Genomic DNA, 13,844 nt, shown 5'->3' on the forward strand with positions numbered 1-13,844 from the left:
ACTTTTTTTAGGTATATACATACATAAACACGCAATACAGCCAAATTGCTCCACGTCATTTATTTTTGTGGAAAGCCAGTGCAGGCCTGAGCGGCGGTCATATTTTGTACCGCCATGCGGTACATCTAGTTCAAATTGAAATGAGTGACCATTTTAGAGGGTTCACACACTGGCCTCTGTTCAGGCTAATTCAGAGTTGTTTATGAGATTATCAAGTTATACATCTCCAATTTAAGCTACTTTTGGGTGCAATAACTTTTACTTTGATTGTCAAGTCTGTGTTTTAGCAAAAAAAGAGTGTGTCCAAAAAGACGTACTGAGTAGGAGTTACATGACAAAGGCTAAATCGTTACATCTCTGGTTCACCCCAATCAAAGATAAAACTTTACAGTAATCTCACAAAATCATGCATTCCATAAGTATGTAATCATGTCAGTGCAATTTAGACAAGTCCAATGGATTCATAGACCCAGAAAACATGGAGTTAGGCACCAAGATTACTTGGCTAGGTCAAATAATGAAGGAGTTAGGACATTTTAAGGGCTTCCTGCCCATCTTGAAAATTACACCTTTCTAGTGGTCAAACTTTGGTAAACGTTTAGTATGTTATTAAGGACACTTAATACTACAAAAAACAGCTGAGACACCTTTAGTTAGAATTTTTTTAGGGTTAGGTGTTTTTTTTTTCATATATGCAGGTGCTCTCATGGGTTACCAGGAGCTTAACGACTTCACGAACCGTAACTACCACAATGTTAACAGAAAGTAAATAAAGTTAATAAAAGGCTGATTTGACGTTTACTTGACTGACAGGGACAGGTGGTTCAGTGGTTGCCTAGCAACATAAACGCAGCGCACTGCTCTTTCTGTGTGATGGGGCAGTTCTGTGTGCCTTGCGTTTTCGAACCTGAAAAACACGTTAGGTGTGATCGGGGCCTAGGGGTTTTCCGCTCCGCGTTGTGCCCAACAACGGCCCTTAGCTGTTCTAAATTCACTGTAAAACACAGCTTCGCGGGGCTTATTGCTTAATTTCACAGAGGGTGTGGTGTGATGATGTGCAGGATTACGTTGTTCTAGTCACAGCGTTATCAAAGAACTATGTTCTGAATGCTCAGATTTTATCTCATCACGTCATCAGCATATTGTCCTTCACGGTTTAGGAAATGCGAGCTGTTGGTTTGGTCCTTTGTCCTCTTCATCTGTAAAATATTTTTTTAAACAATTACGAGAAATGCTTTCCTTTTTGTTCTGTCTGATAAGTTGATAAAAAATAAAAGATCATGTTTTTCCTGACTATGGCTTGTCTTGCTCAGACACGCAGTTGTGAAGCTCAGCATGTTCTTTCCTTTGACTGAAATGAATGTTGGATGTGTTTGGAATGTTCTTTGGTCCGTGTAGTTTTTTTCCTGGGAAATGAGAGAGAGAGAGAGAGAGAGAGAGAGAGAGAGAGAGAGAGAGAGAGAGAACTCAGTGCCCCATGTGTTTCATGATTATAATAATGGGCTGCATCAGAATATTTGAATTTAAACAAATTCTCATGGACAAAACACAGAAATATGACATTTCATAGAGAATTCATAGAGATCTGAAAACACTGCAGAGTGTAAAAAAAAAAAAAAGGTTATTTATATAATTATCTTTTTATGAAACCCAAGCTGAACAAATTTTCGTGTGAAATGCCCATAAATCCAATCTTACATAAATTGTTGCATTAGACTTAATGTGAATACATGAGAATGAATATTAACTAAATATAATGTCTGTCTGTTATGTTTGTATGTATGTGGTGCGATTAAGTCTCTTATGCTCACCAAGGCGGCATTTATTTGATAGAAATACAATAAAACAGTAACGTTAAATGTTGTTACAATTTAAAATAACTTCCATTTGAATATATTTTAAAATGTAATTTATTCCTGTGATGTCAATGCTGAATTTTCAGCATCGTTACTCCAGTCTTCAGTGTCACATGATCCTTCAGAAATCATTCTAATATGCTGATTTGCTGCTTAAGAAACATTTATTATTATCAATGTTGAAAACAGTTGTTCTGCAGATTTTTTTTTTTTTTGAGTTTTTTGCGGACACTGTGAAGGTTTTTTTTTTTTTTTTTCAGGATTCTTTAAATAGAAATTTCAAAAGAAGAGCATTTATTTATTTTAATTAATTAATTAATATATTCATTTCATTGATCCAACTGATCCACTTTTACAGAGGCTGTAATTTCTGTGATGTTTTGTAATGTTAGATTAATTTTCTTCTTTGCTTTCAGATCTGTCTGAAGGGAAAGATCCACATCTTTAAGTATTTAAACCTGCAGGCATGTCGCCTGGATAAAAAACCAGACACGCTTGACCTGCCTTCTTTGGGAAAGCGCTGCTTACCTCAGCAGCTAACAGACAGGTAACTACAGCAGGGCTTAAAAAAAAATCAATTGGTTCACTCCGAGCAGAATCAGTATTTTAACATTTCTGTTCTGCATTCCTTCTGTAACATTACAGTTCAGAAAACAGTTTTATTAGAAAAAATACTGGTTAATAACGTTATTTTTTTAACAATTTTTCCCCCCTATACTTTATACCAGACCTTGAATAGAACTTTATACTAAAGCTTGTGACTAAACCTCGTAACCCTAGTGGATCCTCAAACTGTCGGTTAAACCTCATACAGTAGCACCACCCGCCTCAATCGTAAGTGCTGCACAGATTTTGGAGACTGTCTCTGCTTGTTTGCAGTGCAAGGGTAAATCAAGAACTGGTTCTTTGAACAAGCCATGGATTTAAGCTGTTTTATTTGAATTTATGATTGTTTGACTGCTAAATTCAAATATTAAACAGAACGATAAAATAGCGCTATTAACTGGTTAATGTTAATTTAAAATAAGCGTTTTTGATTTCGTTTTTGTTTATGTTCCTGTTAAAATTTAGTTTTCATTCCTTGAAATGGTTCGGAGCCCTGAACCACAGCTTTGTCCTCTGTTAATGGCACTTTGTTCTATGAATAACAGCACTTTCAGAGCCCCATGAATCATGTTTACATATATCTGTAACTAATGAGGTATTTCCTGCTGCCCTGAGGATTTACATAAAGCATTTTACAGTGACTTTTCTGCAGGTTACATGCCAGTACATGGCGACAGGTGTCCGTCTTTGTGTTCACTCAACTGAATTGTTAAACACTGATTCATTAAGGAAAGAAACATTAGAGTCAGTCATTGAGTTTAAATTCAAACCATTGAATGGTTCAAAAGCACTGATTCATATAAGAAACAAGTGACTTTTTGGTGAGTGAGTCATTTTATTATTCATTCAAAGGATTTGTTCAGAAATGCTGATTCATTCAGGAATGAAACCCCTCTGTGTTCCTCGGAAATGTGCAATGGTTTTGCTTTGAATTAGTTTGAGACTATTTTGTTGGTGGAGCAATTGCAAAGTAACTGGCAAATTGTGTTTAAAATGTTGCTCAAATTAATATATTAATTTGATATTCAATATCTATTCAACAATATTACTTTTTATTTTTAATTTGCTTTTCAGTAGATTAAAATATCAGCTGAATTAGAGAGTTTTTTTTTATCTGTCTGTACAAAGCTTTAGTATTCCTTCTTTCTCCAATAATTTATTTTTAATGATTAGCTGCTAGCCATCATTGCTACAGTAGTTCTAACGTGATGACTTTTAAGTCGTAATGAAGGCCTGTACATATCTTTTAAACCTATCAGTGGTAACTCAAAAATCCGTGCTGTAAGTAGTTTGCACAGAAGAGGATCTTCGGGACATAAAATTTACGCAATTGGCTATTGACTATTGTATAAAAGTGTTGTATCTTTCAAGTGTGATATTGCTTCATTATTATTTCATTGAATTTATCCTCATCCAACTCTGTGTAGTGAAGGGAAATGATGTTGTGTGTCTATTTGTCTGTTGTTTTAAATGAATATGTGTTTGTTTGTGTAGTATGGAAGATTTTTATCCCAGTAAAAACCATGGCCCTGACTCCGGTATTGGCAGTGACAACGGTGACAAAAGACTGTCGACTACAGAGGTAAACACACACAAACATTAGTTGTACACATATATAGTTAGTGCTGCGAACGGCTCAAATATTGGGTTTTTTCACTTGATATAATAGAAAAAAAGTTTTGAATTAATTCTGCCTGACAATCCAAACAGTAGACACTGAGGCCCAGTTTACACCTGGTATTAGGATGAGGTTTGGTCGATCGGATCACAAGTGTACAACTCTAAATACAGGTGTAAAGGGGGTCTAAAACGTTTTGAGCTTGTCCATTTCTGATCACTTCCAGAGGTAGTCGAAAATGTATTAGACCGGATTGATTTCTTAGTGTATTCATTAATTCAATGAGCTCATTGTTTCGGCCTTAAATTATTACGTTGTTTAAATTAATACATTTTTAGCTAACTGCGATTTTGTATATGTACATTTCTGAAATACATTACTTAGACAATTACCTCTGATAACAGATCACTCTAAATTGTAATGTGGACTTTGAAAAGCTGCTTTGAAACAATTTGTATTGTGAAAAGTGCTATACAAATAAATTTGAATTGAATTAGTAAATGCTCATGTGGTCGAATGTGTTCGAACAGCAACAAAAGGCCGCCTGTTCTCCGCCTACTGACCTAATGCGTAAACATTAACGGAAGCGTGCTAGCCAGACGGGATTTAAATTTGTTGGCTGAAGACACAAGTTAGGTTTAAAGACGCAATACCGTACTAGCACAATGTTCTCTCACCATTCCTGGCGTCTCCAGGCACGTTCATATGTAAATTGCGCAAAAACCCAAACATATGCAATTGACCCCTAGACCAGTGGTTCCCAAACCTGTCCTGAAGGCACCCAACACTGCACGTTTTCTTTGTCTCCCTAATCAAACACACCTGATTCAACTCATCAGCTCATTAACCCATGTGAGGGTCATAGACCCCTCCCTTGAAGAAATCAGGACAGAAGTGGTTGATAGTAGACAAAAGAGACAGATTTAAATACCAGGTGTAAACGGGAATGTGTCTCATTCGTCTACTTGTAATCTGATCGACCAAAACACATCTTAATACCAGGGGCAGACAGGGCCTGAGGTGGGGTGAGTTAAGCTCATAATTAGGGGGGCTGTGCACACCTGTGGAACTTGTTCAAGAAAGGATGTTCAAGAAAGACAATCTAAAACAAGTAGCAATTACTGAGTATACAAAGACTATAGAATAAACAAAACACTTCACTCGTATAAAGGGACTTTGGTAAATCTCTTGTACAGTTTGCCAGAGGCAAAAAAAAGAAAAAGATGTTATTTCCCTTCTATTGTCTTTTCTCTCACTCCTGTTCTGTCTGTCATTCCCCAGCCATCCGATGATGATACCATGAGTCTCCACTCTCAAGTGTCTGAGACCGCACGGAATGACCCACATATACTTCTCACAAAGCTGGACTCAAACAAAGGTGTGCTTTCAGCATTAGTAATTTTAGCCATAGGTTATTATTCACATTGTGTATTTGTTTATTTCTTTGATAGTTATCAATCCAGCATTATGTGTATTGTGTCATGACATTAGATACTCAGGTCTGCTGTCTGCTTTGTCACTTTGAAATAAACTTGGATTTGTTTGTACCATCAGATACCATAGTAATGATGCCAAGAGAAGAGACAGTATTCTTCCTCTGATTATCGTCGCTAAGACCAAATACATTAACATTGGTATATCCATTACCATGCTAAACTATTCCAAGAGTTGTCATAATTTAATGCTTACTTAAAGTTAAGCTTTTAGAAATATATTAAATAGTTTAATAACACTGTTCGTTTAAATTTTATTCAGCATTAAAGTTAATAATCAATAATAAGAAATGTTTCTTGAGCAGCAAATCGACATATCATATTTCTGAAGGATCATGTGACACTGAAGACTGAAGTAATGATGCTGGAAATCCAGCTTTGCCAGCACAGGAATAAATTATTTTTTTAAATATATTCAAACAGTATATTTTATAATATATTTAACGTTACTTTAGTTACTTTAAATTGCAGTATTATTTCAGTTTGATCAAATGAAAGGAACATTGGTGAGCATTAGAGACTTCTTTAAAGGGGACCTATTATGCCCCTTTTCACAAGATGTAAAATAAGTCTCTGATGTCCCCAGAGTGTGTATGTGAAGTTTTAGCTCAAAATACCCAACAGATAATCTTTTACAGCATGTTGAATTTGTCACTTTTTGGTGCTCAGAAAAACGCGCTGTTTTAGTGTGTGCCCTTTAAATGCAAATAAGCAGCTGCTGCACGGCACAGGGGGCGGAGCTTCATGAGCTCGCGCTCAGTCTCAGGACAATTTCATCTCACGGAATGATGATAATATCAGAAACTCTCAGTAACGGTGTTCATTTCGACCCGGAGTCGGACAATAATGCCTACAGAGTCAGAGTGTTGTATGGAGATGGAACAGGTATTGTTTAGTTTAATTACGGCTATAACGTATTTGTCATCTGCTTGTATTTATCCGCTATTAATAGCCTACAACAAGTCTGCTGTTTCGGACCAGGTCCGACTGATGATCAGAAATATACTGATGAGTTTAATAAAGTTTATTGTACATCACACAAAAGATGAAGCGTCAGTTTTACTCCAGAAAATCACCGTAAGAGCTGAGTAAACACAGTATAAGAAGTGCGTAAGTAACATTACATAAACGAATTTCGGTAGAGTTGAGGGAGCATTTTCTTTGAAAACAAAATAATTCCACTTCGTCTTCAGCGGCTGCCTCAGATTTCGGAAGTAAATAGAGAGAGAGCTATGTGGATTAATACATCCAGCCACACAACACCTACAACGCTTGGGAGACATTCTCGTCAGTACAACTCGCTGTGAACTCGATCAGGGCGGGTCTATGTTAGAACGGCAGTGTCTGTCAACACTCGTGGGCGGGGCCTGTGGCTTTAGTGACGTCACTAAAGCCGCATTCTGAAAACAGGTCGTTGGGAGACACTACTTATGATTTATGGGGATTAATAAAAAAGGAGTGAGTGGATTTTTATCACTATTGGGTGGTTGTGTACACACACTGCCAACACACATTTATGTCCAAACAGCATGCAAAAGTGAATTTTGCATAATAGGTCCCCTTTAAAAAACAATAGAAAATCTTACTGACCACAAATGTTTGAACAGTAGTGTACATGTCAGACACAATTTCAAAATCAGTTCATCCCTAAAAGCGAGTGAGTTCAGACTCCGGTGTAGATACTACAGCACTTTGTGTGTGATTTGTGTTACAGACCAAATCACACACCAAAAGTGATTTTAAAAAATCTAATTTTAATTGCATATTTCAAAATGCATATTTATGAGGTAAGGTTTTTGTGTAAAAAAAAAAAGAAAAAAAAAGTGTTGTTGTTGTTTTGCTGCTAAACCAACTGAATTAGAAACTAGAACCTATAGCCGCAAATTCACTTCTTTATTCAGAAAGGCTTGACATATCATGTATTTCTGTAATAATGTTGTTCGTTCACTTTTGATTGTCACCACTACTTATGATTACAGTCATGACATACTAATATGCAAATCCTATTCCCTAGAATACATAACATAATGAACTAGCTGTTGCATTGCATACCAGAACTAACTTATTCTATTGTGCATTGAAAAGATAAAACAGATTTTCTGTTTGTTGACTTTTGATTGACACCACTTCATATTTTACAGTCATGATATACTGATACCTAGAAACCTCACAAAAATAAATAAATAATAAAGCCTCTTGGTGTTTGTGAGAAGTAGCATATCATATTGCTGGTATGTAGTTAGCAATTACAGTATAATTTTACAGGAATGAAAGTGTCTCACCTTAGTGTTCTCATGTCAATTATTTGCAGATCAGGACCCATATGACTTTATTGACCCAAATCCAGATGAAGAGGCCACTCTGTCTGAGGGAGATCTACAGCACAATGCACCCTATGTGTCGTGTATAAAGGTATGCATGAACATTCACACAGATCCATACTCTGTCTTTACTTGCTTTTTAAAATCCTAATCTGTCAGGCAAAGACACCACAAGCATGCACATGTGTACATAAACACACTTAGTGCACCACACAATGTAAAAGAGCTTCCCCTCTCTCATCCTCAGGAGTTGGAGCGGGTTCTGAAAACACACCAAAGCAAAGACAAAGAGAACTGGAAAGAAGAGTCTGGGTACGTCTGACTGTTTTTATGGGAGATATTATATAGGGAACATTCCTTTACGCAAAATCCGTGCTACTGAGGTTTGTAGGTTTGAGTCCGTTTCAGATTGCATCCATTATCATAAATGCTGCCTTTGCTACACTTCCTGACTATAAAACGTCTCACTCATAAATATCTCTTACTTCAAGGGTGTGTATTCAAGGTCATTTACCCATTTATGGAATCTAGCTACTGTCATAAAGGTTTTAATTTACTAGCTACGGTCAACAAATGTTTCAACTTATCATTTCATTAATTAATCTCTGTATCATGCAGTTAATGCAATTCATTCATATTTAACAGCCCTACTAGAGACATGAAAATATTTACATTTAAAAAAAAAAAATGGAGGAAAATCGTTCCAAATTTGGGGGTTGGTAAGATTTGTTTAATGTTTTTGAAAGAAGAAACAATAATGTTTTGAAATATTACTACAATTTAAAATAACGGTTTTCTATTTTAATATATTTTTAAAAAGTAATTTATGCCTGTGATGGCAAAGCTGAGTTTTCAGCATCATTGTGACCGGACAAATGAACTCTGAAAAGGGTGCAACTTAAATACAAAGCAAATGAGGGAAATAATGACAAACACCTGTGATAATAAATGAATCTCCATGACAACTAAAGAGTGTCGGGAAACTGAACTAAGGAACACATGTGACTGAAAATAAACTAAAAGTCCATGAAAATGAAACAAACTAAACAGAACCGTGACATTAGTAAGAAGTGATGACTGACAGGATGATGTCTCAACAGACCCTGAGCAGCGTTATTGACAAATATCTTCTCTTGTAAAATGTGTGGTCAGTACCACTGCTTCCTATAGTCTACACAGAGTAAATTGGAAAATGAAAATAAAAAACTAGCATGCATTCAACAGCGATTTCAATTCCTGCATATTGATAGCGTCTCCCTAATGCCTGCAAACGCAAAAATCTATCTCATGTATTTTTGCCATTACCATGTCCCTTTAGGGGCTCTGTAGAATGTGTAATTTCCTTTCTAAACTAATATTCAGCTTCAGGCACATCCCTAATCATTGCTGAATAAAAGTATTAATTTATTTTAAAAACATGCTAACACATGTTATAGTTAGACGTTTCATACATACTGTGGCTGTACGCTAATGGTTAAAGATCCAAGCTGCTGACACAAAGGACAATAGTTTGGGGTGACACACGAACAGAGCTTCAAGAAGACCTCCTGTGTGAATTGTGAGCTGATGTGCTGTACAGTATGTCACACCGGATGAAGCCTCTTTAGCAGCAAAAAGTTTAACCATATTGAAATGATTAACAAGACATGAAAACTCTTAAAAAATTGCTCAACGATGGATTTTTTTTTAATTGGGACTGTGTTCCAAACAAAGTGTGTAACAAGTACCAGCTGTAGTGTTGTGTTTTAAGTTAAGGGGCCTTTCACACAGGCCTTGACGTGAGGAAAAGTAACGCAAGTTATACAAGAGGTCGTTCTGGCGCACAACCATGCTATGGTTAGACAAGCAACTATAAAACTTTGAATTTACACAAATAGGCTGAATTACCTGTCGAGAAGAAAGCAGGCAACTTCGGCGTCCGTTTTAAAATCTTTGCTCCTCATGAGCTCCAGTATTGACTTTGGTCTTGCTGATTTGCCTGTCGCGTTGACGTTTTAATTCTCTCTTTCGCTTCCTTGGCGACTCTGCTACATGTCCTCGAAAATAGCCGTGATCCTCCATCTTCAGCAATCTTTCAAATCTGCCGGCAGTCGCGAGTAATCTCCCCCTCGCATTCGTCTCTGTGTCACTGAGTGTAAAGCTTGAATTTACAGGTATGTCCCTCTTTGGCTAATGTAGTTTCAAGACGGAGGGGCAACATGGCGACCGGCATTCGAACCCCTCACCCGTATGTACTTTCAATGGCAGATAACTTAGGAGAATACTTTATTACTTGAAAAGTAAATATACATTAATGAGCACATATATTTTTGAAAGAACTAAGTGTTTTTTGCTAAGAATCAACAAAAAAAATGACACAGTGCAGCTTTAAACAGGGCAGTGGAATTAACAAAAAACGCAAGGTCTAGAGACACGTTTGGACTGTGTTTTTAGAAAGGCTTGACAAAAGATGGTCAGTCAGTCAAACATATCGGTCTAGCACATGTGTTTACAAAGAAAACAAAAGCAGCGCAGTGGAATGCAAAAATGTGTTCTGTGTGAACATAAGCTTAGTCAAACAAAAGCTTAAATGCCATCCAGGTTTTGCATTGTGGCTTTAGTATTTTACATGAATTTTTGTTCCATAAAACATGCAGCTGTGCGGTTTGTCACTGGAGCAGGTTTTGATGTGGTATCTAGAGGTGATTATTTCTATAAATACATCTGGTACACTGTATTTGTGTGTGTGTGTGTCAGAAAAGGAAGGACAGGAAAAGTGACAAGCATGCATGTTTTGTACAAGCAAGTTACTCTTTTTTTTCTTTTTTTTCACTAGATTACTTGGAACAGGTGTGGTACATTTTCCCTGACTTGCATCACCATGTCTTTCATAGTCAACAAACCACAACTGTTTCGCAATGCACTGCACTCTGACACGACCTGATGACATTATATCTTAATTAGGTTTTTTTTTTTTGCGTTGTCAAAAATGTCAGTAGTCAGTGCCAACGTAAGTGCTTTTCTTCAGTACAATAACAGGTTTGATTCTTTGTCTGTCTGAAGCTTGACGATCAAATAGGGCTAAAGGGTAAGAGAGTTTTCAGGGCGGCTTGTGTAATGACTGTTTTTACACTTGGGATTCTTAAAAGTCACTACTCAATTAGCAGTTTTCCCCATGTAATTGGCACTAATTTACAGGTGCTGGTCATAAAAGTAGACTATCATCAAAAAGTTGATTTATTTCAAGAATTCAACTTAACAGGTGAAACTAATATATTATATAGACTCATTACATTCAAAGTGAGATATTTCAAGCCTTTATTTGTTATAATTTTGATGATTATGGCTTACAGCTTATGAAACCCACGAAATCTAAATCCCAGAAAATTAGAATATTACATGAAATCACACAGTAATTACACAGTGATACCATGGTCATTGTACCAGGTTTTGGTTCTTTTGGCAGTGTGGGCAGGTGCAAATCCTGCTGGAAAATGAAGTCCGCATGAAGTGCTCTGAAAATGTCCTGGTAGACGGCTGCGTTGACTCTGGATTTAATAAAGCACAGTGGACCAAAGTCCTCTTTTCTGATGAGAGCAAATTTTGCATCTCATTTGGAAACCAAGGTCCCAGAGTCTGGAGGAAGAATGGAGAGGCACACAATCCAAGATGCTTGAAGTCCAGTGTGAAGTTTCCACAGTCTGTGTTGGTTTGGGGAGCCATGTCATCAGCTGGTGTTGGTCCACTGTGCTGTCCACTCAACGCAGCCGTCTACCAGGACATTTTCAGAGCACTTCATGCTTCCTTCAGCAGACAAGCTTTATGGAGATGCTGACTTCATTTTCCAGCAGGATTTGCACCTGCCCACACTGCCAAAAGAACCAAAACCTGGTACAATGACCATGGTATCACTGTGTAATTACTGTGTGATTTCATGTAATATTCTAATTTTCTGGGATTTTGATTTCGTGGGTTTCATAAGCTGTAAGCCATAATCATCAAAATTATAACAAATAAAGGCTTGAAATATCTCACTTTGAATGTAATGAGTCTATATAATATATTAGTTTCACCTGTTAAGTTGAATTCTTGAAATAAATCAACTTTTTGATAATATTCTAATTTTATGACCAGCACCTGTATTTGCTTTACATCGACATTACACAACTAGTTTGTAAAACTTTACCTGTAAAAGTATTAGTCAAAATCTGCTAAGGGGCATTTTTACAATAAGGTTTCATTAGTTAGCATTAGTTAACTACTTTAGTTAACATGAACTAAAAATGAACAATACTTCTACAGCATTAATTAATTTAATGTTACTTTCAGCATTTACTATTACATTATTAAAATCAAAAGTTGTATTTGTTAACATTATTTAATGCACTGTGTACTAACATGAACAATTAACTAACATGAACAAAGATTAATACATATAAAAATAAATACAAACAAATGTATTACTTATTGTTAGTTTATGTTAGTTAATACATTAGCTAATGTTAACTAATGAGACATTAATGTTTAGTGTTACAAGGTAATTAAATATAACAAATCATGGGAAAAAAATGCATCTTTTATTGAAATATTAAATCACATTTTATCAAACTTTGATAATTTGTATAATTGATAATCAGTTATTAGGCTATAATTGATAATAACAACTGTGAAGATAGTGATCAAACTACATTTTATAAAAATCACCTGTCGAGTTTGTAATATTTATTTCATCAGTCAATTTAGACGACTACAGGGACTCATCTCAAGATCATTCATTTAACATTTAATCTTTTGCCAAAATTATTGAAAATATTCAAATCAGGAATGTCGGAATCAGAATGCGTAGTTTGTGCATAAAAAATGTCAATCAAAAAAACATTTGAAAAGATTTCAAAGTTTTTCGGATTGGCTTTTATTCTCTTTTGCATGAAGCATTTCACTCAGTTCCCTGATCATTCCGATTCAATGAAGAACAAATTTATACTCGCGTGCATTATGTATTATGTACTTTGTTGTCTCTGACCGACAGGATGTTGAAACCACTCAGGCCGTCATTTCCACCCTCTTCTTGGAAAGCGATGATTTTGTCAAAACATCTGATAGTGTGGGTTTTCCAGGAAATGCGTGTACTCCCATGACCTCTGCTTCTTGTAAATACTGCGGTGTATTCTGCATGTTATTTTTTGACAGACATTATTGTTGTGATATTCACTATTCAATTGTATGGATTTGAAAACAGATGGAACGTAAGGCAATAATGATTTATTTCTTAGCTGGCAACTTGGCAAGTATTCAGTGAAGTGATTGATGCCCATGAGTGTGGTTGTCATGACTTAGATCCAATGAAGACGATGAACATTGAAAAGTAACAAGATTAGTTTAATAAGTAACTCAAAGTAATAACCAAGATGCGAGACAGCGTGTAACGCACAAACAATAACTGACAAGGAACATTGGACAAGGAGGAACTTAAATACACAGATGAACAATGGAGACAACAGCTGAAGACGATCATGATAGCTGGCAGGTGCGGGTAATGGTGAAGGAGGTGCAGGTGTGGGCCAAGGAGGATGCTGGGAAATGTAGTGCAGACGGAGACTAACAGATGACAGTGACGATGACCGTGACACTGACGATGACAGTGACACTGACGATGACAGTGACAGTTAGCTGGTGACTGTGACAGTGATACAGTATGTCAATGCTTTTAGTTGTAATATTTCAACCGACAGACAGCCTAAGTTTTTGACGTATGTGATAACGTGCGTTAGGGGTGAACTATGTTGGATTTTTGGGTAATTATAAAATGTGTTAGAGACATTCTAAATGCTTTTTGTGTAGTTAATTATACTTATTTTACAGAATTAAGTTTATTTCATGGCTTAAATAAATTACATGTTACTGGCTGAAATGTTTGGCTTGTCAAAAATTTTACATTAAGCTGTCGCAAATTTGTTGACTTTTGAAAATC

The 13,844-nt window shown here is 36.2% G+C and overlaps 1 protein-coding gene across 3 annotated transcripts in view; it reads left to right on the forward strand.

Moving 5' to 3' along the window:
* Window positions 1–13,844, forward strand: part of lrch2 (leucine-rich repeats and calponin homology (CH) domain containing 2) — a 101,428-nt gene that overhangs the window by 35,572 nt on the left and 52,012 nt on the right. For all 3 annotated transcript variants that reach the window (XM_084414351.1, XM_084414350.1, XM_084414349.1), the window contains exons 6-10: window positions 2,273–2,403; window positions 3,957–4,044; window positions 5,362–5,458; window positions 7,885–7,985; window positions 8,142–8,206. In XM_084414351.1, coding sequence (XP_084270477.1) covers window positions 2,273–2,403; window positions 3,957–4,044; window positions 5,362–5,458; window positions 7,885–7,985; window positions 8,142–8,206 — 482 coding nt within the window. The remainder of the gene's footprint in view (window positions 1–2,272; window positions 2,404–3,956; window positions 4,045–5,361; window positions 5,459–7,884; window positions 7,986–8,141; window positions 8,207–13,844) is intronic.

The sequence above is a fragment of the Rutilus rutilus genome, assembly GCF_951802725.1.
Source record: "Rutilus rutilus genome assembly, chromosome: 7".
In the NCBI taxonomy this organism is placed as follows: domain Eukaryota; kingdom Metazoa; phylum Chordata; class Actinopteri; order Cypriniformes; family Leuciscidae; genus Rutilus; species Rutilus rutilus.